Source organism: Penicillium solitum (genome assembly GCF_028829755.1).
Source record: "Penicillium solitum strain IBT 25940 chromosome Unknown utg000008l_segment0_segment0, whole genome shotgun sequence".
In the NCBI taxonomy this organism is placed as follows: Eukaryota; Fungi; Ascomycota; class Eurotiomycetes; order Eurotiales; family Aspergillaceae; genus Penicillium; species Penicillium solitum.
Window position 1 is genome coordinate 408,543 of NW_027072127.1, and position 26,300 is coordinate 434,842.

At 47.6% G+C, this 26,300-nt stretch overlaps 9 protein-coding genes across 9 annotated transcripts; 5 read left to right on the forward strand and 4 right to left on the reverse strand.

Annotated features, from left to right (window-relative positions):
* Nucleotides 1-187: 187 nt before the first annotated feature.
* N7455_009420 (ubiquitin-binding serine/threonine protein kinase VPS15) lies at nucleotides 188-5,186 on the reverse strand (the record flags this gene model as incomplete). Its single annotated transcript, XM_040954759.2, has 3 exons — nucleotides 4,892-5,186; nucleotides 4,712-4,832; nucleotides 188-4,661 (listed from the first exon to the last, which is right to left on the reverse strand). The coding sequence occupies exons 1-3, from the start codon at nucleotides 5,103-5,105 to the stop codon at nucleotides 188-190; spliced, it is 4,809 nt and encodes a 1,602-aa protein (XP_040814845.2). The 5' UTR covers nucleotides 5,106-5,186.
* Nucleotides 5,187-5,655: 469 nt separating this feature from the next.
* N7455_009421 (uncharacterized protein) lies at nucleotides 5,656-8,813 on the forward strand (the record flags this gene model as incomplete). The annotated part of the gene is made up of 15 exons (XM_065606202.1): nucleotides 5,656-5,738; nucleotides 5,791-5,928; nucleotides 5,984-6,526; nucleotides 6,582-6,862; nucleotides 6,951-7,038; nucleotides 7,092-7,134; nucleotides 7,295-7,343; nucleotides 7,418-7,502; nucleotides 7,575-7,593; nucleotides 7,661-7,675; nucleotides 7,777-7,805; nucleotides 8,007-8,082; nucleotides 8,144-8,178; nucleotides 8,262-8,325; nucleotides 8,403-8,813. 15 exons carry the CDS (start codon nucleotides 5,656-5,658, stop codon nucleotides 8,811-8,813), a joined length of 1,959 nt encoding a protein of 652 aa, XP_065460165.1.
* A 1,387-nt stretch (nucleotides 8,814-10,200) lies between these two features.
* N7455_009422 (uncharacterized protein) lies at nucleotides 10,201-11,413 on the forward strand (the record flags this gene model as incomplete). Its single annotated transcript, XM_040954646.2, has 3 exons — nucleotides 10,201-11,106; nucleotides 11,160-11,233; nucleotides 11,296-11,413. 3 exons carry the CDS (start codon nucleotides 10,201-10,203, stop codon nucleotides 11,411-11,413), a joined length of 1,098 nt encoding a protein of 365 aa, XP_040814859.2.
* Nucleotides 11,414-14,211: 2,798 nt separating this feature from the next.
* On the reverse strand, nucleotides 14,212-16,321 carry N7455_009423 (uncharacterized protein; the record flags this gene model as incomplete). Its single annotated transcript, XM_065606203.1, has 12 exons — nucleotides 14,212-14,299; nucleotides 14,360-14,590; nucleotides 14,650-14,765; nucleotides 14,818-14,977; nucleotides 15,030-15,074; nucleotides 15,125-15,249; nucleotides 15,306-15,411; nucleotides 15,465-15,651; nucleotides 15,719-15,797; nucleotides 15,850-15,988; nucleotides 16,044-16,101; nucleotides 16,150-16,321. 12 exons carry the CDS (start codon nucleotides 16,319-16,321, stop codon nucleotides 14,212-14,214), a joined length of 1,506 nt encoding a protein of 501 aa, XP_065460166.1.
* Nucleotides 16,322-17,523: 1,202 nt separating this feature from the next.
* Nucleotides 17,524-19,232, reverse strand: N7455_009424 (putative FAD dependent oxidoreductase; the record flags this gene model as incomplete). Its single annotated transcript, XM_040954634.2, has 5 exons — nucleotides 17,524-18,321; nucleotides 18,375-18,521; nucleotides 18,587-18,851; nucleotides 18,923-19,048; nucleotides 19,105-19,232. The coding sequence occupies 5 exons, from the start codon at nucleotides 19,230-19,232 to the stop codon at nucleotides 17,524-17,526; spliced, it is 1,464 nt and encodes a 487-aa protein (XP_040814783.2).
* A 461-nt stretch (nucleotides 19,233-19,693) lies between these two features.
* N7455_009425 (TauD/TfdA dioxygenase family protein) lies at nucleotides 19,694-20,989 on the forward strand (the record flags this gene model as incomplete). Its single annotated transcript, XM_040954590.2, has 3 exons — nucleotides 19,694-20,137; nucleotides 20,202-20,743; nucleotides 20,800-20,989. 3 exons carry the CDS (start codon nucleotides 19,694-19,696, stop codon nucleotides 20,987-20,989), a joined length of 1,176 nt encoding a protein of 391 aa, XP_040815008.2.
* A 323-nt stretch (nucleotides 20,990-21,312) lies between these two features.
* On the forward strand, nucleotides 21,313-22,285 carry idi1 (isopentenyl-diphosphate delta-isomerase IDI1; the record flags this gene model as incomplete). The annotated part of the gene is made up of 3 exons (XM_040954711.2): nucleotides 21,313-21,550; nucleotides 21,650-21,988; nucleotides 22,050-22,285. 3 exons carry the CDS (start codon nucleotides 21,313-21,315, stop codon nucleotides 22,283-22,285), a joined length of 813 nt encoding a protein of 270 aa, XP_040814927.1.
* A 378-nt stretch (nucleotides 22,286-22,663) lies between these two features.
* N7455_009427 (DUF202 domain-containing protein) lies at nucleotides 22,664-23,494 on the reverse strand. The gene is made up of 2 exons (XM_040954783.2): nucleotides 23,287-23,494; nucleotides 22,664-23,103 (listed from the first exon to the last, which is right to left on the reverse strand). The coding sequence occupies exons 1-2, from the start codon at nucleotides 23,376-23,378 to the stop codon at nucleotides 22,683-22,685; spliced, it is 513 nt and encodes a 170-aa protein (XP_040815005.1). The 5' UTR covers nucleotides 23,379-23,494; the 3' UTR covers nucleotides 22,664-22,682.
* Nucleotides 23,495-24,223: 729 nt separating this feature from the next.
* Nucleotides 24,224-26,241, forward strand: N7455_009428 (MATE family efflux transporter; the record flags this gene model as incomplete). The annotated part of the gene is made up of 2 exons (XM_040954565.2): nucleotides 24,224-25,384; nucleotides 25,435-26,241. The coding sequence occupies 2 exons, from the start codon at nucleotides 24,224-24,226 to the stop codon at nucleotides 26,239-26,241; spliced, it is 1,968 nt and encodes a 655-aa protein (XP_040814875.2).
* Between the last annotated feature and the right edge of the window lie 59 nt (nucleotides 26,242-26,300).

A 26,300-nucleotide genomic window follows, 5' to 3' on the forward strand; every position in this document is an offset into this window, starting at 1 on the left:
TAGTGAAGAAAATATCTATAAAAAGACACCGGGCGCAATTCCTTTCTTGTGCCGAGTACTCCATGTCTGTCTGTACACGCTTAAAATACAATTAGAGTATAGGTCATGCCATGCGGAGTACGGAGGAGGATTCTAGATATTATTCAAGTTCCACCGAAGACATCATACATGGAATGTCCAAGAAAGCCTAAGAAAAGATATACACCATACCAGCACGGTCCACGCTCACAACCATACCGTACGGCACACGCAAAACCGCCACATCTTGAATAATGTCCAGATGGCTCTTCAATAACATCTGCTGCTGCAGACTGATGACCGTACTACGCGGCGGTCTGGGGGTGGCCCCCTTCCTAGTATCTCGAGAACTGCCAGTGCCGGAAGAGCTAGGAAGGTGCTCGGTGGTAACCAAGAGACTAGGACCGGGTTGGGACTGCTCATAGTGCGGCTTGCCACTGGCACTACCATCTGAGACGACGTCTAGCCCGCTGACTATCGAGGAGAGGTCCGGCCGAGCAAGATCCCAGAACCGGATCTTCCGGTCGCATCCTGCGGAGATGATGTACCCACATTTCGTGTTAGAGTCTTTGTCTTCGCCAGGGGCATTGAGGCCGACCGCAAACGCCCAAATGCCGAGTCGATCGCCGGCCGGATTATTGGAAGATGTGGTACCCGGTTCAGGGCCGTTTGCTGCAAAGCGACTCAGCATCCCTTCTGGCCTGTCGCTATCGACACGCCACGCTTCGTAATCACTCGGCACGACAGGGGTCGGATAGGCATGAGGGGCGCGGGAAGGATGATGAGTGCCATTGGAGCCATTGTTGCCAACGCCCAGTGGGGTCGCTCGGTAAACCTCGCGACAGCGGAACTTCTCGATATCCCACACCGTGATTTCATTGCCGTGGCTGCCGCTGGTGGATACGCAAACCCAGCGTCCACGGGCCTTGACGGGATGTAGCTGGATCCGGTTGATGGCACCCCAGCCTGGAAGACCCCATGCCTTCAACCGTACGCGGAATCGGAGATCCCACAGGTCGAGGATCCCATGACTCGTGCCGACCAGTAGCCAGTGGTGTCTGCGGTCGCAGCAGAATGTAGTTAGAGTTCCGTGGTGAACTGGATTTTCCAGGGTGTAGATCGGCAGCATGGTTTTCATGTCCAACGCAATGATGCGACAAGTGTTGGTCGCAATAATCAAGGTGGACTGCCCTTCGTCACGGAAGTGCTCCATCCAGACCGCGTATTCGGGTGATCCGTCTTCGGCTATGGGAAGCTGATATTCGCGAACAATTTGAAGCTTGCCATATCGGACGGCCGTCTGACTGACTTTCTGATAGTCGACTCGAACAGCATGAATGCTGCCATCGGTGGCCGCGCTGACAAAAGTGTAGGTATTCTCAACAAAGGTTAAAGCCTTCACACGCGAGCCTGTTGCATGACGGTGAGTTTGACGGGATCGAGGGGTCAAGTTCCTTTCAAGACGAGTTGTATCCCAAATCTTCACCGTGCTATCATCGGATGCGGTAGCAAAGAAGGAGTGGTCTGGTGCTACCACGACACGATTGATTGGGGCACTGTGTTCGCCAAAAGTCGCGACCAGATTCCCCTCGGGCTTCCAGATCTTACTTGGCTCCTGATCAGTGGGGCTGCGGATCGGTTGGCGGGAGTCGACTTCTTTGACATATGGCCCTAGGTCAAATAGGTCCGTCGGGTAGTTTTCCTCGAAGACGTTGTCTAGCAGTCGCAGAACCGCAGGGTCGTTGCCCCCATACGAATGGTGTGCACGATATTTCTGCGACATTACTTGAGTTGTTTTGTGCTCGGTTGAGAGCAATGGTGTCAATGGACGGGGTGTGCCTCCTCTTTGGACCGGTGCGTCTACCTTTCCAAAGGCGTTCGCGGAGCTTGTGCCCGTTTCAGCGTAGGCTTTGGTGGTGTCTTTGCGACCCAACAAACTCATCGCGCTAGACTTTTTATGTACACGATCGGATAGACTGCGGGTGTCTGCGTTAGTTGATGGCAATGAGCCATCTTGTCCAGGGCTCGGTCGGCGACTGGAAGGCCTTTGATCATTATCAAGGTTCGGAGGGGACAATGGACGAGACGAAGGTCCTCCGGCCGGCGATGACGCCACTGGAGACGACGACAATGAAGAAGTGTCATTCCCGTCCAAGATAGGAACATGCGAGGTACGTCTTGTCTCTTTCGAGAGTTGGCTTTTCGACCGCAAGTGCTTGCGCTGAGCACTGGGCATTCGCTCAATGGTTGTAGAAGCATCAAGCAAAGCATCTGCGATCGTTCTCGGTCTTGGATCTTCGACGTTACCGTCGTTTACATCCAAGGGAATTGCTCGCGACTGATCCTTAATTTCCTTATCAAAGAACACAGTCTGGGGCTTGATTCCGTGTTGTGTCAAACTGACAATGTCGTTCAAGGGCGGGGTTGAATGGACATCGGTTTCTCTCGATTGCCGCAATGAGACCCTCCAAATGTAGTCTTTGAGTGTAAGAAGCTTAAATTCGTCCTCGGGGCCCATCCCAAAGTTTCGCAACCGACCAAGCCATTGTTCGTCCTCGTCATTCTTTGATTGAGAAGCCATATTAAAGGAAGTATTCCGTTGACCCACGCGAGGAATGAATGATCCAGGCTCGGACAAGCTGAACATGCCATCGCGACTTGGCGACTTCCAGAAAACACCTTTATCTGATTTGGACGCCCAGAGGAAGGCCATTTCGTACACACTTCTCGACATTGGCCGCTTGAGTGCATCGAGCATCTGGGTATCCGAAAACACAACAATTTTGATCTTGAGGAAAGGCCGGATAATGGGTGTCAGGATAGAATGAACATCCGCTATTGATAAAAACTTGGCGGAATTAACCACGAACTTGACTGCTGCCTCCCGAATCCAGATATTTGGATGCCCTAAAAATCCAACAGTCGTGTTCAGCAGATCCCACGTTGTTGATCGTTGAAACAAGCCTAAGTCAGCCATAGCTGCCAGAGATCGAATCACCCTTTCAACAACAAATTCCTCAGGCTCAGTCATGGACTGAACCATCAACGGCAATATGTATAGCTCGAGATTCAGGCTTCCCACATAGGCGGCGACGCCAATGACAGCCTCGAAAAAGGCGCATTTCAAAATCCAGTCTGGATCGTTCAAGTAAGTATTCAAATGGCTAAGGACAACCTCGTTTGCTCTGAGATTGCCGAAAAAGACACAGAGGCTGGACACAGAGCCCAGAAAGGCCCGCCGAACTGATGCATCCGTGTCTGTCAACAGCATCTTTGTGTGAACCTCGAAGTATTCCAGAAGATCGACCCGAGCCACGTCATAGAGATTGTGATAAGTCGCATCCTCAGTCCATCGGGGCTCAAAGCCGACCGGGATCAACGCAGCTAGACGGGTATCGGAACGCAATGCTTGGATCATGTCCAAAAACCTCAAGGATGACTGAGCCAAAGACGCAATGCATGAGGCATATGCCGCACGCACCATGGCACTTGACTTGCTGTTGGAGGTAGCAACGAATGGCTGAAGCCTTGGGAATATGTATTCGGAGAACAGATAGGCATTGACTGGAGAAACCACCTGGACCATTTTCAGTAATTGAGTTAAGGTGCGGATTGCAGCGACCTTGACAGTATCGGTCTGATCAGTCAATAAGACCATGATATATGGAAGAATGCGATCCAATTTAGCTTCATCAGACAGCCTTTCCGCAAATGCAAGAAGGATATCGCAGGCCTTGATCCGAGCCGATGCCTTGGCTGTATTTCGCAAGTTGGATACCACAAGTGTAAGGAAAATCAGAGCACCCTCATCTGGCTGTGACTGCGGTGCTGAAATTTGGCTTTCACCGTTTGGTGGATCAAGCCTCACAGGGAGAGTGTTGCCTGTCAATTTGGAGACTGGGACATTAGATAGAGCCCCAATGCCCCGGTTGTTGGAACCGAGGAAGTAAGATACTTTATCGAAGTCTACGTAAATCCGCTCAATCCGTTCATCGGCCTCCCCTCGGTTGGCTGATTCTGGATCCACATCTGTTCGCCCGGACGAAGGATCGGTCATGAGGGACATGTATTGGTGGAGAAAACTGTAGAAGTATTCCGGAAAGGCCTTGCCCTTCCAGAAATTCAGATACTCATCCGCCGAGTACCGAGACTCTGGCTCAAGTTGGATCATATGCAAGATCAACTCTCGAATGTCCGGATCATCGATTTTTGCTAGTTGACTGTGTTCCGGGCTGTATTCCCCTTTGCGATACTTATACATTTGACTCAGGTTGAAGATCGGCGATTCAAGGAAGAGCTCCGCAATGACACAGCCAGCACTGAAGATATCCATTGCCCAGTTGACGCCACTTTCACTGGGCTCTTCTCCGGCAACAGAGAACCGCTCGGGGGCCAAGTAACAGGTTCGCCTCCCGGAGATGTCAAAGAAGAAAGAGAAATCTGCCGGGTTATCCTCGGGGAGAAATGTGGGTTTGAAAGATGATGAGAAATCAGAAAGATACAGCCAGTTCCAAGCTGTGACCAAAACATTTTCAGTTTTGATATCACCATGATAGACGTCTAGTGAATGGCAATCTCGAAGAGCACACAGTAGCTGGAAGGCAATCCACTTTTTCTCAATATGCTCTAGAAAAGGCCGTGTGCTATATATTTATCAGGCTTCGTTCGCTGGCAACAGTGGCAACAGACATACCTCATTCGATCATAGAGAGAGCTGTGGATGTACTGGCGCACAAGGTATCCACTTGTGGCAGTCTCAAGAATCCTCTGGTAGCTTAGCGCATTTGGCACATCCGATAACAACTTTCGTTCCCCTGAAGTGTACATAGACATTAGAAGCTTGGAATAATAAAAAAAAAGGATCCGAACATACTCGTGATGTTTTTGATATATGGCTCCAGTTCCATGGTTGGGAACGGTTTCATGATAACCTTGATAAACACCAGACCATTTGGTTGCCTTGCGCGAATACTTTTCATGAACCTGCCACCCCCCATCGATTTCTCATACACCAGGTCCGATAATTCAGGCACATCGATCCCCGCCGACCCCGCGGACAGGGTTGTGAGGGAGTAGCCTTGTCCCATGGTGTCGACTGTCCCTCATCTCCCCGTTGGAGGTTTGATGAGGGTTATTCAGAGTCAGAAATTGACTAGATTAGATGGAGATGACTGGAGAGAGCTATGCGATAAGGAGAGTCGTGTTGAGGCTGATGAAGTCACTGGACGCGTCGACACGTGCACAAGGCGGTCAGCAAGATGTCGTTGGCAACTTTCCACTCGTCACCTTTTCCTCTCGCAATTCTTCCTGTTTCATATTGATTATTGTTAATTATTTTTGTCTTAAATATTGATAAAGGTCATTGTTACATTTTTATTTGTGGCCAACTGAACCCCTCACTGATTGAACAACATGGCCCGTTCATCGATACCTCGGTCTTAGATACCTGCAGTTCTGCCCTATCCCCGAAGAGGAGATACGCTAGGTTAAAAAAAAAAGGAGAACAAAAACAAACAGCTAAATTTATTGGAAAAGAAATCCTGGATTCAAGCTTCAGCATTCAACGTTCAGTGTCGGTATGTGACTGGTTCTGGGCATGACTATGGGGGAGACCCTCTAATCGAAGTAGAACTCCAGATGGATACACACATGGATCATACGGAAATTCCGGTGATTGAAACCGATGAACCGTTATTCGATGTTCTTCCCAAGCTGTTCAAGTAAGTCTTGGCTGCCTTTTAAATTAAGCAGAATTAACGAAGCCCCTTATAGCTTCATTAGCATGGCTGTGGGTGATATGGCTTACACGTTTGAGCAAATGCTGTACGGATCCCAAGGACACCGTCTTAGGCAATTGGTCCATGCTTTAGCAGATGATACTCACAATCCATTCATCATCGTAGCACTGATGTAAGTTCACCATAAAGAGGATGCTGGAACTGGACTGGTCGATTAACAACTCCAGGATTCTGAAATGGGACTTCACCACTGCCACCGAGGATGACTGGGGACTCAATGAGAGCCGCGGTGCAGCCTGCGAGTTTGTTGCCTGGCAATTCCTGTGTCACCTGAACCAGGGCGAGACAATTGAGTTTCTGTTAGAAGAGCTACCAACACCGCGGCGCGGTTCGACAAATATAATTGAACCCGAAGCAGGTAGTACTGGCCTGGCATCTATCCAAGGTGATACAAGCCAAACTGAAAGTGAGGCCACTCCTCTCTTGCCAAACTCTTCTTTTTATCGTCTGTTTGGCAAGAGGACCACGGAGACTCAGTTATCTGGAACCTCACAAGATACACAAACACATGCGGAAATCTATGCCGCCCAGAGGTACTCCCAATTCTTTGGCTTGAATGCACTGGAGATTGCAACGATTGCCCATGCGAAGAGATTTCTGAGCCAACGAGTTGTTCAAAAGGTGGTCGATGGTATTTGGAAGGGTGAAATCGTTTTCTGGGATTCCCTGACAGTCAATTCAACCAAGAAACCTCATATTTTTAACAGAAGGTCAGCCAGGACCAACAGTCGTCTTATGGAGATACTGACAATTTCCTTCCATCAGAACGTCTGATCCATACTCACGTCTGAGAGTACCTCTGTACCGGAAAATCTTTGAAGCAGCATTCTTCATGTCTTTCCTCTTCCTATACTACGCAGTCCTAGTAGAGAGGAGACAAGACGCCGTGGGCATCTTCGAAGCGGTGATGTATGTGTGGATTGTCGCTTTTGCATACGATGAATTGAGTGGAATCCTTGATGCCGGAGTCGTTTTTTACCAAATGGATTTCTGGAGTCTTTGGAACCTGAGCATAATTGGCGTTGGAATGGCATTTGTCATAACAAGTGAGTCACTCTTCCTGCTCAATCTGCCTTGCGGCTCGTTGTTTGCAGGTCATCCGTGTCAATGGTGCGACTAATGAGGACGCCACAGGGGTCATCGGGCTAGCGAAGGGCAACGACCCCATTATTGAGCTCTCATTCGACATCCTATCGCTAGAGGCTCTATTTCTTGTACCAAGGTATGGCTATTGGTGGAATTAGCTGGGCGACAGGGCTGACACTGAATGAACAGGATCTGCTCGCTTGTGAGCTTGAATTCATACTTCGGCAGCCTAGTAAGTGGATCCTGCATGAACCATCACTGTTCTAGAAAAGGACTGACTGGTTGTGGCTATGAACAGATACCAGTATTGAAAGAGATGGTGCGATATCCTGACCTTTTGCTCAAGTGGGAAGTGGGTTTAGGACCCAAGGCTGATTGACAATATGTTTCAGACGAAAGCATTCTTCAGGTTTTTCCCAGTGGTGGTAGTATTGTATGTTGGTAAGTGTGGCTAAGCAATGCAGCCTTAGATGGGTGAAGTATGTCGGAGCCGAATCGCTGAATTGCTCCCACAGGGTTCTTGACCACCTTTACTATGCTTGCGCGTGACCGCTTGTCGCTCAGCACTATGTCACATTTATTAGTGAAAGTGTTCTTTGGGTACGGTGAAAGAATCCCTGTTGTGTCCGCTCTTTTTCTTTTTTTCTTTTTTTGACTGACCATTTGAGATAGATCGAGTGTTCTTGGACTAGTGCGTTTTCCTTCTTTTTCTTTTTTTGGCACATCCACTGACAGTGGCTGAATTGATTGGTTAATAGGACACGGCGTCTGAAGTAAGTCTTGCGCACCAGTTGTCCTGCAGCGAATGACATCCCGGAATATTGGCAAAATGGTTGGCTATCGTGTAAAGTTGAACTGACACGCTAATTTTTAGATCTCCCCCATCTTCGGCTATGGCTTGATGTGAGTTCCCTTGATTTGGTTGCATGAAAAAAAAAGAGTTGCATGTGCTTTTGATCACGTTCCAATATGCAAGTGACCTCCAGTTGCATGGCTTTTTTTTTTAGGGGGACGCCATTAGCACACGGAGATTTACAATTACTTCCACGCAGTGGTTTCTGTTACAAGATGTATGCAAAAGATACTGACTGAAATGACTTACAGGCTTACTTTCGCCCTCATGACCAATACTCTCATTCTCTCATCCTTGATTAGTTTGATGAGCATGAGCCTTGAAGGGGTAAGTAAACGCCCATCTACTATAGTTGCATGGCAGCCGATTAATTCCTTTTTGTACATAGGTGATGCGGCATGCTCGAGAAGAATACCTTTTCCAGTAAGTATACAAACACATCCCTGCCTTTCTGAAATTTGGCACTGCCCCATGGAAAATTCCATTTGGACTGACTAGCCAATCAGATTGGCGATTTACGTCCTAGAAAGCAGCAATTCTCGACGATTGACATACTTTATGCCACCCCTGGTCAGTTAGCGTCTGATCCCTGGATTGAATCTTTCTTTGTATGTTCTGGAATATTTCCAAGCTAATATACTCGGCAGAATCTTATTCCCCTCCTCTGTATCCGCCCCATGCGGCTTTTTCTCTCTGCCGGAACCGTTCGCCGTGTACGAATTGTCTTGCTTCGAGCCACTCATCTCCCGTTTGTTGCATTGATATGGGCGTACGAGTCTAAATGGCGAGATTCCAAACGACAGAACAGCCTGCTTCCTCCCATGTCGGCACGTCAAGGAATTTCTGAAAATCCGACTGGTCCCCGGTGCCAAGACCCACACCACCCCTCCGTAGTTGAAACAAATCGCCTAGGCCCTGGAAAAGCACCCAGTGTGGATCAACAAGCCGCGCGTGAGCTAGACATGGGGCAGTTCGGGCAAGTACCGCAGCTTGCGGACCTGATCGACACGATAGAACGACTACGAACTCAAGTGGAGGCCATTGCCCAACAAAACTGACAATTCCAACACAAATCATCATATTTCTGGTGATTTTGGCTTGTGATTGTGGAGTTGATGTGAGTTCAAAACGCGCGGTAGAGGGGGTAGAGGGGTCACGTCCCTGGCGCTTAGGGCCACGCACGCCCCCTGCAGGACCGGACTCAGCGCTAGTCGTCGAGCCACACCCTGACAACAAAAAACCGTTCGATATTCTGAACAACCATATCGATGAACAGCCTAATCGAAACAGGCTTGGTGGTCTTTTTCGGGGTTCCCTTTTTTTCCATTTCCTCCAATTTTCCTTTCTTTTTTTTTGGCTTTCCCCCCCTTCCCCCCCTGTCCATGGCGTTTCAAGATTGGTTCTCCTTTCCAATCAATTTCATGTTCGATCCACAAGAGGAGAAAACGAGTAAATAGATCATGGTGAAGTTGAATTCGGATATATCATATACATATAGCTACAGTTTGTCCGGGGGCGCGTCAAGTACCTGTGGAGTCGATGTGGAGTTTCCGCGCTATGGTATACATGAAGTCAAAGGGATCGAACGGTTCGGAAGGGCTGGCCCGCATACCACTGAGGTCACGATAATTAGTCGTGTTTGTGAGTTAATCAACTTCTCCTATTCTGGATTTCGTCAGAAAAAAAAAATTCATTCCCCACCGTCTCAGCAATATGCGGGCTGTGCTCATGGTCAACAGGCCCTCGACACACACCAATGCACCTCGCCAAGCCGATCCAGAGACGCGGGCTCTCCTGATGTTTCTGTATGGCTACTACCTGCATGGAACACGTCTCGGTTGGGCAGACCAGCCCAACGGTGGTGAAAGGGATGGTTAGCCTTTTCCAGACAAACCCAACAGCCGCCGTTATGCATCGTCATAATCTTCCTATGTAGCAGGTTCCTTACAGGGTTATTACGATCTCTAAAAAAATGTGCCCGAAACTAGGCTGGAAATGTAATGATTTGCCCTAGATGGGTATGGGCAACCTGTGCAAATATGCCAGACCTGGACTGTCATCGATCTCTCGTCCGGATTACCCTTGAACCCCCCCGGCCCTTAATGCCCCCCCCACCGATTTTCTCTTCCACCGCAATTACAGACCATTTCTTCTCCAAATCTGCCTTGTCTATTACGGCGTCAAGTCGTTGAATCTTCAACATCTGTCGGTGTCGATGCGGCGCAAGTTCTTCTCCAATGAATTCATACCCTATCCACTACTCTCCTCTCAGCCACCGATGTATGCTGCCGCTGTCAATCACCAACAGCGAAGCTGTTGACTTAAAAGCCTTTACTATATATACTTGGGTTTATCACCATTCTTTGTTGACTCTGATATAGACTAGCCCTTTGGTTGGTTTGATGGGAACACACTTCTTATTCTTTTATTGGATTTCTCTACACCATGAATCAGAATTTAGTTCATCCCTCAGTCACATCCCCGCGGAGAGAGGATATACGGTCTCGCGAAACTTCTTCGGTATACTCTTCTCCCATTTCTACATCGTCCCAAGGAAGGGTCTCCCCTATTGGTCTGGGCATCTCCCGCTGCGAAATCGAGAATGCATTCGGTCAACTGAGGGTCTTCCCTCCCACGCCTACCCTGCCATCACAACTAGTCCCTGGAGCGCCAAATCCCACCTTCGAATTATCCTATGACGACTATTCCAGCGGATCATGCTATCCACCAGTTTACAGCGGACTTGTCAACAGTGCTTCGGAGACTTCACTAGGATTCTACAGCCCCCCGGCGATGAGCGCATCTCCCAGTTACAACTCTACTATGGAGGTTGTCCCTGGCCAGAACGTCTTCCCAGCCCAAATGTCCGATATTTGGATGCACACGCCTTGCTCGGGGCCGACAACGCCATCGGATGTCACTCCAGTCACTGTAGCGAACGGAGCCGCAGGACAATGGGACCAGAGTGTCTTTCCAGATACGTGCATCACCTCGACGATGCCCCTATTGCCAGTCAACAATGTTTCCTACCTCGGAGCGATGGGGGAGGAGATTGGATACAGATCCTCTGGGCACAGCATCAACACCGGGCAAATCGTGCCGCAACCTCAAGTATCCGAAGGAACCGATAGTGCCACGAACTCGAGCACAAGAGACCGCGACTCCTCAAACGACAGGCTGGTATCTGCCAGTGGCCTGGAATGTCCCATTTGTGGCTCCAAATTCACCCGACGCTCCAACTGTAAGGAGCACCAAAAGATGCACAACCCTGAATGGAAGAACAACCATCCGTGCGAAGACTGCCACAAGACATTTGGACGAAGCTCGGATCTCAAAAGACACATTCATACCGTGAGTATGGAGACCAAAGGGGGACAAGAAGCAGCCACTAATGGGACCTTTAGGTGCATCTTGGGCTTCGGAGGTACAGCTGTCACTCTTGCGACCGGCGTTTCAGTCGCCAGGATAGTCTGGCTAGGTAAGGTCCCAGAATATTTATTCTCGTTGAATGTGTACTTGTGTACTGATATGAGCAAATAGGCATGATTGTGCAGAGAAGCAGCGCAACGCTGCGAGGTCTACCAGCCATGCTGAGCCGTCTTCGCTCGTGCCCAGGCAGCACCAACGAGTGTCAAACAATCGCCGCTCAGCTAGTTAATGACAGAGGCAGTTAATTCCATTCTGCGTGTCTAAATCAATATCGGAGGGGGATATCGTCCACTATGGCTATGATTTTTACGGGTTGCATGGTTCTGCCATTACGGGATCTGCTGGTCAGAGCCACGTTGATTTTGCTCTTATTTGCTTTTATTTACAGGGCTTCATGGGATATGATTCTTATTAGGATTCACATCTTTCGCATAGCATGAAGTCTCATTCCCTTGGCGTTGTTGGATTATTATACGATGCATTTTGGTTGGAATTTTGAATTACTGTATTGCAGGTGGTTATTTTGTTTTTATTTTTGTTTTTTTTTTGCGCATCGTTTCAATTCATTTTATTTGGCTATATCTTGATATACCTTACCCCATACGGAGTACTCCGTGCACATGTGCCATTTTGAATGTGATATCATTTGCATGCAACCGCATGAGCTGGCGCGCGGGTAACAGGAATGTCGGTTATGTATGGAGTACGGAGTACTAACATCCAATATCACCGCACTTCTACCAAGTAGGTCAATCAAGATCGACATGGTCTTTAAAACAGGTATTGGATTGAAGACTAGAGTCTTTTAGTAAGTACAACGTACATACATGTCGAAACGGTTATGAATGTAAGTTGATTTTAGACCAACAGCGACTCGAAGAGCAAAAGGACATTGTTCTGCGTGGAAATTGCACTTATTTCCACTTCCAAAGAAGAGAAATTTACAGGAAGTCCATGGGAAGTTCAAGGGAAGTCCTCCCACTCAACAACTACCCCTTCTTCCCCCTCTCCGACTCCCCGAGGCCCGTTGGATCTCGACTCTTGCCGCGCTCCACCTTAAGAACGCCGAATCACACGCTAAAACCAGTAGACATCTTCGACATTCAGTCGATCTTTGAAGGAAGTGAAACAACTCTAACTCTCTTAGTGCTCTTATGAACGCCATTACTCTTCTCTTCTCTAAATTTGCAAATCCCGGAAAAAAAAAAAAAAGCGCGCATCCAAAGGGTCTGCCAGGTATCATAGGGTATGTCTCAGATCCCCAGCCCTGACCTCTTCCTGCAATCTATTAATCCTTGTTCAGTCACACTATCACGGGAAAAAAAATATAGTGGTAATCCATTCTCGTATGTTCAATTGCCCTTTAAACAACAAATAATCATATTATTGTCCAAAGATCCTCAATTTCACCCCGCTATCTCCACTGCTTCTTGAGGCTAGTCATATTAAGTGGAGACGAAGGACAAGACTCGACCATTTGGAATTGTGCCTCCGGTGCAGCCGCGCAGGAGACATCGCGTCTGTTCGCCTATCTGGAAAATGGTCCGTGATCATAAACCACATCCGAATTGATGTCCAATATAGGATTGTTTAGGTACTCCGGACCGGCCGGTTTGATCCTTCCCCCTGAGACTTTTTTTTTTTAACAAGTGGGCCCGAACATCCAGTCATATTATCCAGGATGATAGGCTCTCCGCGGTGCTGGAGTTGAGGCGTTTGCACTTAGCACACTATCGGTGACTTCCTATCTGTCCCGAAAGAGGTGATGATCGTATTGAGCAAAGCAAAAAATAAATAAAAAATAAAAAATAAAAAAATACATTGATACATTGATACATTGGCAACGGAGTACCCCGTAGGTCAATATAACTGATGGAAAGCTCTCTCGGCACAATATTGCTATGACTCTCAATTTTGCAGATCCCTATGATTTTCATGGAGCTATGACCCTAAACTAAAAAAAGAAGGGGAAATAAAAAAGAGGAAGCGTCCAAGCTCGACAATATTGCCTAAAAGGCTCAATGCCGATCTCTACGGAGTATACTACCTACTGTGCTCCGTATCCGCAATGAACTAGGGGCAAGCCGAGGAAGAGGAAACAAAGGAATCCTTGTCCCACTCAATGTTTTTGTGATGGGGCTCTCCTAATTTCCACAGGGCTATCACAATCTTGCAATTTTGTCGCTCTTCCTCTGTACTCCATCCCATCCGGGGAATGTGCCTAATTAATCCCATCACTAGTATAGCGCCACTAACACTACTCCATACTGCCAACGGCTTTGCAATTGGCACACGGGTGCCTAGCCTGACCTATCGATTTATTTGGATATCCGTATAATCTACCCCTGAGTTTAGATTTGATCATTAGAAAATCTTGGGTATCTGCGAAGTTTGCTTGTAATGTGGTACTCTCATCCCTGTTAGCTTAGGATCTATGATACGGAGTACTCCGTAGTATCGGGGCGATATGCAGGGATAATCTCGATTATCAGTCAGATCTGTAAACCTCATCGGAAGGCTACAAGATATGGGGTTGAATTACTGGGATTTTTGCATTAAGATCCTGGAAGGACCGGATGTCCGATTGGGTGATCTTGCGCTATGGATATTAGCATGGGTATCGCTCAATCACATATCACACGAGCTACTACGACTCATCACACTAAATAGTTCGGACACTAAAGTGGTAGTTCTATACCCCGTACGGAGTACAGACTATATAATCCTTTTACAGGAATAAAGAAATGCTTTAAGAACATGTCTAACATGCATGTTGCACCTGTGAAAGCGGGTTTAGAAAAGAAAGGAACAACAGCTGCTAGCTTAATGTTAAGCTTGCTAAAACTCGGCGTCATATATTATAGACTAGTTTCCATTATATTTCTCTATTCGAAATGTAGAAATTTTCGATGAATCAAGGGATCTTACTCCGTAGACCTTTTCTTTTCTACCTGCTGGATCTGTCTGCCGCCCATTCTCCATTTTTTATGTCCGTCTTTGAGGAAGCACGGATCAACTGCGCATATCTCAGGCCTTGATAGCCTTTGTCTCAATAGGGGTCGTTTCTTGAGAATCCGAGGAACTATCTTCCATCTCTGCCTCGTATGTCTGATTCCTATATACCACAACCTTAGTTAGCAATCAACACGAACCTAAAAGGCATAAAAATACTTACCCTTTTCTCAATTTCTCTCTTTTGTGGAGGAACCGAACAACGAAAGTACTAATAATCAAAATAACAGACAGGACGGTGACAGTGATGAAGCCCTTTTGGTATTCCGGCCCATCGACCTGCTGCCATACGACAAGAGGCAGCCAGGCTTGAAACACATAAGCCATTTCGTTCATGCTTCCGATGACCAAGGACCGCTCCTCGTTATCTTCAGAGCATATCTCATGCGCCCATCTGTGATAAATTTGTTAGGATATCTGCGTTTTGATAGTCACAGGAATTGTGAAACTTACGCCATTAACAGACCACTCAGTCCGTATCCAGCCCCGCTGATAATGTAACAAGTCCATTTCCATCCAATCGGAATGTCCCAAACTGCGAGCGAGACGTAACTTATGATGTTGACGCACTGGTAAAGTGTTAGAACTTCTTTATATTTCCTTACGGGGTATTATACTCACAGCACCGAAGATGACTGGGGGCCAACGGCTGCCGTTCAGGATAGTATCCGATATCCACGCGTAAGCCAGGGTTGTGACGACTTGAACCGCTGGGGTGGTGGTTGGTATCGAATTGATCTGGCTGATTGAATATACAGGATCTTTTGAGTTTTTGAGGAACCTGCCAGGTGTCAGAGTAAGTTTGCCGATGGTGGTGTTTGGATATTACTCACTGTTGGAAGATAGGCTGACTTCCAGCAGCACCATTGTTGAAACATCTAAGACGGGTGAGCCTTTTCGCCCTAGACCAATTAGGTATTGAACTCACATATAAAGCAAGGTCAGAAGATAGATGTGCCACGAGGTGAAGATTTTCTTCAGCTTTGACTTTGTGTATGGCTCTCTGTTCTGTCTCCCTTCTAATTTCATTCGCGTTTGGGCAAGATTGACCTCCTACTTCGATGTTAATATGTGCATAGAAGGCAGGGGGTTGAAATAGTAAAACTTGCCTCTTTGCTCAAATACCATGGATTAGAGATCTCAGGCACATCGGGAAGGATAAAGAATCCACTAATAGCCACGGGCAGGGAAATGACCCCATCGATAATGAATAACCTTGATGCTAGTTAGTATATGACCAGGCGCTGAGACTCTACAATCTGTCTTACCATTGCCAGCCCTTGAAGCCTCCTCGTCCTCCGAGGTGGTAAACCGCGTCCATCAGATAACCAGAAAACATACTAGCAATTCCGCTGCTCGTATGGAAAATGCATGATCGTTTTGCCAACTCGTCTTTCCGGTACCATGAACCGATGATATATTGCATTCCGGGATAGAAAGTACTTTCAGCGAGGCCTATCGTAGGACAATGTTAATAACCCACTATAGTAGAGTGAGTTCTTGATAGGCTGTGCTTGCATACCAACGAAGAATCTAAGAACGTAGAACTGAGTAGGCGTATTACACCGGGATAGCGACATTGTGAGAACTGTCCAGAGGAGCTATTAGGGTATAAGCATACAGCTCTTGTGCAAAAAAAGCAAATCCTCTTACCTCCATAGCAGGAATCCAATATCGCGGCTTGATGCGAGTGAGGAGTATATTGCTGGGAATTTCTCCAATAACGTAGCCGATAGTCCAGCATGTTTGCATGTAGTTAAGTTCGTTGCCGTACATGCCCAAGTCTTCCTTCCTATAAGTTATCAATATCAAACTCTCGAGATTCGAACATGCATATGGTACCGTACATTCCAGAGACAAATGCATTGTTGATATTGATTTGATCCAGATACTTGATAAAATATCCTATAACTGCTTAATATTATCCGAGAGGAATAGTTTGATTGAACTTACCCAAGGATGCAAACGTTAGAATGGCCGAATCCAATTTGAAAAGCAAGCGACGCTCCTCTGGTGACTTGTCGAATGTGTCCCAAATGTAGCTGACCCATTTACGCTTAGGTTGTTTCTGAACTATCTGCGTCGCCGAATCGACATCCGCTTCGGCGGGGGATTTTGGTGACATAGTGATGCCGTGGTAATGGCGAAGAAAAAGAATATTGAAGCCCAGGGCCCTCAGAACATTCTTATAGCGTAGGAAAGCGAGCAGGCCTAACGGCCGATCAATACTAGAGACGTACTAACTTGGCGAGGCCATCCTAGCGCTCACTTTTATAACAGCTCTTATCAGCATAAAAGTGGAGGGTATATCCGACTTAAAGCCGAGTGAATCATGCTTCAAGTTTCCAACGTTATACTCCGCACTGGGTGGATGATCTGCATATCAGGTCGAATGACCAAGCGATTTGTTCGCGCAATTCCTGCAAGTATCTTCGACATAATCCTCCAAACATGTGTGAGATGCATAATCAAATCGGAACTTTGCCGACTTTGGGGGTGATTTGTGTTGATATTGATGTTGCCATACCACGCTAGGAACTCACCATCCGTGCAGTGAAGCTCGTCATACACATGATGGGAGGACCCCTTCAAAAGAAAACACAAATATTTTCATACCTGATTGAAATATGTTCTATTACATATACCTATAAGCTTAAGATTTGATCTTTATAATATACGAGCGCAGGATATTGTATCAACTAGGGCGATGCGCGACAGATTTCCCTTAGTATTAATATTAGCATAGGATCACTTATAAAGCTTGCGATTCTCCTCTTGCCTGTGATATTTCCGAGGCAAATACCATCGCATTCTGAATTCTTTTTCGAAAGGCTCACAACCGAATTCGCGGGGGCATCCACAAGGATATGAAGTCGGGGGCGGGTTTTGCTCATATCGGGCTCATTCTGTGTACCCATGGTCTTGCCTTTGTTGTTGCCTGTGACAGGGGCCCCACTCCTCCGCAGCAATGTTATCGTTACCTCAGTGGAAGGCTGTTTTCATGACCTTGCTGTGGGCCTTCGCTCTAAAGCTGTGGGGTTCATGCTGCTGTCGTAGTTCAAGAGAGGAGGACATTGGGGAAGGAGCGAGGTCTCGCCTGCCTAAAACAACCCCTCCAGGGATACAGCTCAGAAGTACCTACATATGTAGACTTCGCCACAAGAACAACAACAGTTGGTCGCTTATTGGGGCTATGTAATTAGAAATGTAGCACTTGGATAATCCCTTCCAGTTGACTCGAGATGATGGACCTTACATTGAAGACTACAATGGTGTGTTTTTACAATATCTTCATTCAATATCTACATATGTATCTTCTCAAATACCTCACGCAGTCACTCCCACCTCCAATGGGCTTTTGAGAATATCTGCCCGAGAAAGCTTCCCTGCCAGAATCAACTTAAGTCTCTCGCTCAAAGCCGCTCTCTCTGTAACCCAGGTCTGAGTATGACCCTCAATCGGAGACAAGCCATGCTCAGCTCTTTCAGTATTGACCCATTTCATCAATTCCAAAACATATGGTTGCTCTTGGTCCTTGAGTGAATGGAAACTCCGCCCAAGACCCTTCTCTTTCACGCGATTCTCATATTCCGTGCGGAGGCTCGGAGTAGATGGAAGCTGCGCAACTCCAGACAGGAAGGCTGCCACCGCGATAGCTTGGAACTCGAATAAAGAGAAAGTCGCGGTGTAGAAAGGAATGCCCACAAATGCAAGCGTGGGATCTGGGATGTAGAAAATATCTTGATGCAAGTTGTGGACTTGAGTGCCATCTGTGACAAGCACCTTGTCATTTGCCTCGGCGGCAGACAGACTGTAGTCATTATATTCTTCCAGGAAGGGCAGTGCCATTTGGTATCCTGTACAAAGAATAATTGTATCTATATTGTGCAAAGTCTCCCCGGATTTGAGATGTACGGCTAAGGGCAGGTGCTCGGCGTTTGGAGATGTCGATGTAGAAAGTTCGAATTCTCCAACCTCGGCTATTCTTGAGGCGTTTTTTGGAAGTGCACTCTCGGGTAGATCAAAGGCACCATTTCGGGTGCTTTGATACACATGGTCTGCGGTTCCACTGATTTCAGTGGCTATGTCGAGGGAAGAGACGCCTCCACCGAGCAATAGTACATTCTGTAGTTTAGTTAGCCCAGTGCCACTCAATACTAGAATGTGTTCACTCCTACCTTTCCTTTGAATCCTTCTGACCTTCGGAAGGACTTTGAATGGAAGATCTTCTCGGGCCATTGCGCTTTTGCTTCGGGTAGACCCCGAATATTCGGGACGAGAGGTGTATGATAATGACCCGAGGCAACAATGACCGAGTCGAACGTCTATGATCCGGTCAAAACCACTTCTGAAAATGAAAACGAAACCCCTTATATAAATAAGAACTTACTGCAAACTCTTCATTTTCAACGGGATCTTGGCCTTCGCTCAGAGTGCTCCAGTGAACTGTCCATGTTGACTCGTCCTTATGAACTCGGGTGACTCGGGCGCCAAATTTGGTTATATCATCAACGCCGGCCTTGTTCGACGTATCTTGGATATAATCCTTGAGTACATGATGCTTCACAAAAGGACCAGTTCCTTCTGGCCATGTGTTGAGTTTCGTTTGAAGTAAAGGAGTCGAGACATTATTGGTAAGACTTTCATAACAAGGTCTAGGTAATAGTGAGTACAACTTCCATGTAAAAAAAAAAAGAAAAGAAAAGAAGAAATACTGAAAACTTACCCTGGCGGCGCATGAAGCAAGATCTTTCTTTCATTGCCTTCCCTCGCATCCTTCACATATTCCTGTGAAGCAGATGGTCTTGGTGATGGGTACTGGGCTTCAATCGGAGCACGCTTGTCATAAAGCCTACAAAGTTTTAGTCCATAATTTCAGATCAATAAAAAGACGATTCACGATCTTACCACACTCCACCACTTGCATTGTTTCTCTCGAAAACGGTCACCTGAGTTCCAGCAGCCAGAAGATGGCCAGCAGTGACCACTCCACTGATACCAGCCCCAATGACAGCAACTCGGACAGAATCACTCATGATGATTTTCACAGAAATGAAAAAAAGCAAAGAGATAATTTGCGATTGTTCCTGCACTTATGGCCCCTCCAAACGACAATATGGGCTAATATATCGCAATGCTTACCGGAAAACCCGGCAGAGAATCAGATATTAGGAATCCTCGTGATTTTGATCGTGGATTGTGACATCGGGGGTTCCCCGCTTGGGAATTAATGTACACAACAAGTATAGATTGAACAATTTACATCGAATTCTGAAAGAGGGGTATAAGAATGGCAACTGGAGATAACTAAAAGTGACATTCGTGGCCCACAAAAGGCGTAATGGGTGATAGCGATGATGTGCTCAAATCCTGGGCAGTACAACGCTACAACGTTGATCAATGAGAGAATCGACATTTCTAAAATATGTATATAGTACAGGCTCGATATCTATTAGAACTCACCAGAATTATAAAGTTCCAAAGACTATCTATTATCATGGCTCCCGCTCCAATTGATTCACGTATCGTCGACGTCGCAGTGCCCAAGAAGGACACCCTCGGTCTTCCTGGGCCTGCACGAGAACGCTTAGAAAAGGCCGGGGTTGATCTCAGTGTCGGCTACCCGTACCGGCCATCTCGTCCTCTCTATATTGACGATGTTTACAACGTGCGGGACTATGATCGCGTCCATGTAGACCCCGGCAGCCGAGCCGATCCCGAGAAGAAAGCACTTCTATCCGCAGCCAAGGAAGTGATTCCGTTGACTAGACACATCGGAACTGAAATCGTTGGATTGCAGCTGAAGGATTTGACAGACCAGCAGAAGGATGAGCTAGGCTTATTGATTGCCGAACGAAGCGTTGTCTTCTTCCGGGACCAGGATATCACTCCTCAACAACAGAAGAAACTGGGAGAGTGGTTCGGAGAGGTTGAGATTCATGTATGTTTTGCCCAACCCAGTGAATCCATGTGCCAATCACCAATTGTGTTTCTCTTTTTTTTAGCCTCAAGTGCCCCATGTCCCTGGCATCCCCGGCGTGACTGTAATGTGGCCAGCGTTGCAAGAAACAGAGAGACCAGCGAGCTTCCGCCGGCCGGGAGGAGCGTCTCGGTGGCATAGCGATCTCGTGCACGAGAGACAGCCCGCTGGTGTGACCCATCTCCACAATGATACTGTACCAACAGTCGGAGGCGATACCCTCTGGGCGAGTGGATACGCGGCATACGAGAAGCTGTCGCCTTTATTCCGCAAGCTGATCGACGGAAGGACTGCCATCTACCGCTCAGCTCACCCATATCTCGATCGTAAAAACCCGGAAGCAGGCCCTCAACATATAGAGCGCGAGCACCCGATTGTCCGTGTTCACCCAGCTACAGGCTGGAAGGCACTGTGGGTGAACCGGGCGATGACAGACCGAATCGTTGGTCTTGATAGGGCCGAAAGTGATGTGATTCTGGGATACCTATACGACGTTTATGAGAAGAACCCTGATATCCAGGTTCGGTTTAAGTGGAGTCCACGCACGAGTGCATTGTGGGACAACCGGTTAGTCAATACCCTAAGAAAGCAAGCTCTTGAATTTGAAGCTTATTCTTCAATAGCATCACGATCCATAACGCAAGCTGGGATTATGAGGGATCCCAGCCTAGACACGGCACACGGGTGACTTCGCTCGCTGAGAAGCCTGTATTTGATCCGAATGCGCCAACTCGGCGGGAGAAGTTGGGCCTTTTGGGACCAGAGGAAGTTGCAGAATTGGAGAAGTTGACCAGTCTCCTTGAACTGAAGTGATCAAGGTGTTATCTCGACGCCCATTATGACTTGGTAGGAACTGATACGGCTTCTGATATTCGCATATCAATAGGTCTAGCCTTGAATGCAATTTTGATCATTATATAACACTTTATGTAATCCCATTGGTAGTTCCAAGGTTCTTGGTAGAGTGTATCAACCAGAAGTTCCCTCCCGGGCTTGGAATTTCCCGATGAAGGCAAACAACGGAGAGACGCAAATTTGCCGATCGTTGCCGCCTTTGACCTAACACCGCATTTCCTCCTGTGATTTCTTTCTGTTGGGACTCATTCCTTTCTTTCAACTTCAATTTTTTGGCCAAAATGAGCGCAACTACGACAATCACAAGTCCGCCTGAGATCACGGCGGACAATGTTGCCACTCTCTTCCCCGAGGTCGATACCTCGCTCGCCCGTGAAATCCTCCCCACAAGCCAAACAAACACTGCGCGCGGCAGCGAGCTTGAGGGTTACGATGAAGAGCAGGTCCGTCTGATGGATGAGGTCTGCATTGTTTTGGATAACAATGACCGGCCAATTGGAAGCGCCAGCAAGAAGATCTGTACGTTCTATACCCCCATAATCACCTACGGATATACAGAATGGCGGGGTAGTGGCGCATAACAGATGAGACAAATCACTAACAGTCGCATCTGCATAGGCCATTTGATGACCAACATCGACAAGGGTCTCCTTCACCGCGCCTTCTCGGTTTTCCTTTTCGACTCCAATAAGCGTCTTCTACTCCAACAGCGCGCTACCGAGAAGATCACCTTCCCCGACATGTGGACCAACACCTGCTGCTCACACCCCCTTGGAATTCCCGGTGAGACTGGAGCTGAGCTGGATGCTGCCATTATGGGCGTGAAGCATGCTGCGCAGCGCAAGCTGGACCATGAACTGGGCATTAAGGCAGAGCAAGTACCCCTCGACAAGTTTGAATTTTTCACGAGAATTCACTACAAAGCCCCCAGTGATGGAAAGTGGGGTGAACACGAGGGTATGTTACTTGGCGCAATGCATATTTGATTCGATAAATGGAAACACTGACATCTTGCTAGTGGACTATATCCTCTTCATCCAGGCCGATGTTGATCTGAAGCCCAGCCCCAACGAAGTCCGAGACACCACCTACGTCTCAGCTGATGAGCTTAAGGCAATGTTCGAGCAGCCCGGTTTGAAATTCACCCCCTGGTTCAAGCTTATCTGCAACTCCATGCTGTTCGAGTGGTGGAGCCACCTTGGTACACCGGCCCTGGATAAGTACAAGAACGAGCAGGACATTCGTCGAATGTAAAAGGCCCGATACATAGTCTATCACATATTTCGGTTCCATTTCGATTTATGCGCTGTTTCTTTTTGTCATCTTTGCATTCCTCGGAGCAAGCCTGCCTCCTTTACGAGACTCATGGAAATATACCTTTGCACACGAGACGATTCTCACGACATCACTTCATTCTGATATTTTGGCCTCTCGGTTTATTTTAGGAAATCAAAACATATTCAATGCTTTGGTCCTGAAATTGTTCGTGTTCTTTAAGAATATTCCCACAGTAGTCCCAGTGAGACCTGGTCGAGACATAAATACATTAATGCCAATAATGAATGTAATACGCAACCAAAAATGCCCAAGAATAATGCCAACGCCAGCGCTAATAATATAAATCGAAAAAAATCCGAGCCCAGAATGACCATTATTGGGCTGGATCCGTGGACAAAAACAGAATGCAACTACCCAAGATCACCGTCCCAACGACCGTAAAGACAACCTGGGTTTTCCAACCACTCTGCACCAGAGCCGCCTTGCGTGCGTACTTCTTGACAGTACGCGAGTAATTCGCAAACCCATTAGCCAAACAGGTCAAACTCAGAAGCCAGAAAATGATGCCGAGGGGTAAGGCCATGCGTCTCTCTAGGCCGGTGGGTTGTTCACGGAAATGAAAGGAAATGATGATGGCCAGCGATACCACAGCCAGATACATGGAGAGACGGAGCCATGAAAGAAAAGTCCGCTCGTTGGCGCAGTGGTCGCGGGCGTCGGAAGAGGTATTTTCGAATAGAAGCGCGCCGAAATAAGGACGTGAGAGGAAGATGTGGTGCTGGGACTCGATATGTCTTCAAAAACGTTAACCGGGCTGTCACGGGGGCAGAATGTGGGGTGGGGGTATGTGGAAATCATGGCAATCATGGATAATGTCCGTCTTGAATTTGAAGTACGCCATAATGTAAGGGATCAAGCCACTGGATAACCTGTTTTGCTCTCCGGCCATTTCTACAGAGCTGGACAATTTGACTTACTCTTCCACGAGAACCGGCTTAGAATGTACCGGGTTGATCAACGGGTTGAAGGGGGCACGAACATCCCCAACTTGTGTCACCGTTGTAGACATGGTGTGAGAGGTTTGACACTCGAAGCTCGATCATCTCCGAAAGCTGGAGAAAAACCTGGGGTCCTGGTCTGCGACCGGTCATGTGATGATCTATACTGTTTTAGGAATGATGTCACAATCGTTTTTATTGTTTTCTCATTTGTTACCTCCGTACGGAGTACAAATGTATTCATATGGATGATCTGATGATCGACACCTCCAGGGCTCATACAACTGGTAGGATGATCAAGGTGGTTCCTGTATGTAGATCTATGTATGTTTTTCTTTTTGTGGAGGACCTCACCTCCCTTACATACACAGTGACATGATTGCTATAGAAAAAAAAAAGAGGCTTATTAACATTAGGTACTCCGTACTCTCGGTGTGCTTTATGCAGCTAATCAATAAAAAAATAACAAGCCGCCCAGGTTGATGAAGGTGATTGGCTATATCAAGTCCTCAAGTCCAAATTAAGCCCGCAAAAACTGTCCCGCATCGAGCTTCCTACTGTGTCTTAGCGGGACTAATGTGTGTACTCTGATCTGAATCAAACCTTTGGAAGGTTCCAAGGTTGACTCACACCCGTTAGTGAAGTGTTATCTACATTATCTATATTATCATCTGCATTTCTGTAAATTACACAATGTTAGCAATCTCTGAGCCCGGACCGGTCGTATTCATGGTATTACAAATACATCTCCGCATCCAGCTTTAACCCGTCTTTTTCCTTTCCAAGCTTTTGCCTTCTTTAAATATCTTCAAAGCTTCAAGCATCTAGAGTTACAGCCCGAGGTAGCTCAATTGATCTTGCTGTAAATAATGCGGTGGCAGTAAAACACCCACAGCCTCATCTCTCACATCTTATCATGGCCCGGAACATCCGCTCGGTGGATGCCGCCGAGCATCAAAGCCCATTTAGCCGGTCTTCCACATCCAGCTCACCCATTGCGGCCTCAGCAATTGCACGAGATCTTGCAGACTACAGTGATGAGGATCGAACACCCACCGATGAAGCTTCTGACACCTCAACAGCTCGCCCGCCTGGCAGCTATACCAGCACCAATCCCCGCTCTTTAGCTAGTTCATATCGCCGCCCCGGTTACTTCACATCTGTCAGTCATTCGACTGTAGTTCCCTGGGCTGGGGAACAGCAATCCCTATCTCAAAGTGAGCGCGAGCAAGTCATCGAAGAAGAACGGCATTTATTGAGTGATAACAATGTTATCGCGCCCGAGCATGCGCATGGCAAGTCCCACGGACTGCAGCGTAAGATGAGCGGCTTGCTATCCGCTGCTATCGGCCAGGGATCCCAGTCTCGACGACCAAGTGGATCTTCTCGACGCTCTAGAAGCAGGGATCCTGAGACGGACGGGGCAAGCGAAATCACTGCCCTACTTGGAGAGCGGTCGGCGGATGCCGAGGACAGTGAAATGGACTCGGAAGATATTGACCGGAAATGGGAAGAAGCCGTCGCAGCCGGTTTGATCCAGACGACATGGCAGCGCGAAGCAAAGGTTATTATGAAATACTCTTTGCCGCTCATGGTCACTTTCTTGCTGCAGTATTCTTTGACTGTGGCTAGTATCTTTACTATTGGCCATCTGGGGAAGGAAGAGCTTGGAGCTGTCAGTCTTGCGAGTATGACTGTGACAATTACTGGGAATGCGGTGTACTCGGGTCTGTCGACTAGCTTGGATACGCTTTGTGCGCAGGCCTATGGTTCTGGGAAGAGAAAGCTGGTGGGCCTGCAGATGCTGCGCATGGTTTATTTCCTTTGGGTAATCACCATTCCAATTATGGTTCTCTGGTATTTCTCGGAGCATATCCTTGCCAAGATTGTGCCGGAGAAGGAGGTTGCCGAGATGGCAGGTCTATATTTGAAGATTGCTCTCTTGGGAACCCCGGCATTCGCTCTCTTCGAGAGTGGCAAGCGATACCTTCAGGCCCAGGGTGTGTTTTCTGCCTCCCTATATGTCCTCCTTATCTGCGCGCCACTTAATGCCTTCTTGAACTGGTTCTTAGTCTGGGTAAGTACTTTCCAGCCTTCGGACGAGGATAATACTGACTCGGGTACCAGAAACTTCAATGGGGCTTCATTGGGGCTCCAATCGCCGTCGTAATCACCGAAAATCTCCTCCCGCTCTGCCTGTTCGTCTACGTTTATTTCTTCGTGGGATCCGAGTGCTGGTGCGGATTTACCAGACGAGCATTCCAGAACTGGGGCCCAATGATCCGTCTCGCGCTCCCGGGGCTGATCATGGTCGAGGCAGAATGTCTGGCATTTGAAATTCTGACGCTGGCGTCAAGCTACCTCGGCACGTCCGCACTCGCAGCGCAATCCATTCTCGCAACAATCTCCAGCATTACATGGCAGATTCCGTTCCCACTATCTATTGCGGGTAGCACGCGGATAGCAAATCTGATTGGGGCTACCTTGGTTGATGCCGCAAAGACCACTGCGAAAGTGAGCTTCTGGGGAGCAGCCATCGTTGGCATGTTCAACATGATTCTTCTCTCCAGTTTGCGGTCATATATCCCCAGATTGTTCAGCTCTGATCCCGAAGTCATCGAAATTGTAGCGCAGGTGCTTCCGCTCTGTGCAGCCTTCCAGCTTTTCGATGCTCTCGCGGCAAACTGCAACGGTATTCTCCGTGGTCTGGGTCGCCAGGAAGTGGGCGGTTACATTCAACTATTTTGTTACTATGTGATTGCCATGCCTCTTAGTATGGGAACGACATTTTATTTGAATTGGGGTGTTATGGGCTTGTGGACTGGAGTTGCCCTTGCCCTTGCCCTTGTTTCCCTCATTGAAGCCCTCTTTATCAGTCGAGCTAATTGGAATCGCTCAGTTGAGGAAGCTCTAAAGAGGAATGAGCTGACTTAGCTTGACCCTTGGTACATGCGAGGAGAAGCGTTGACATGACTTGATATCTAGTTGATGAC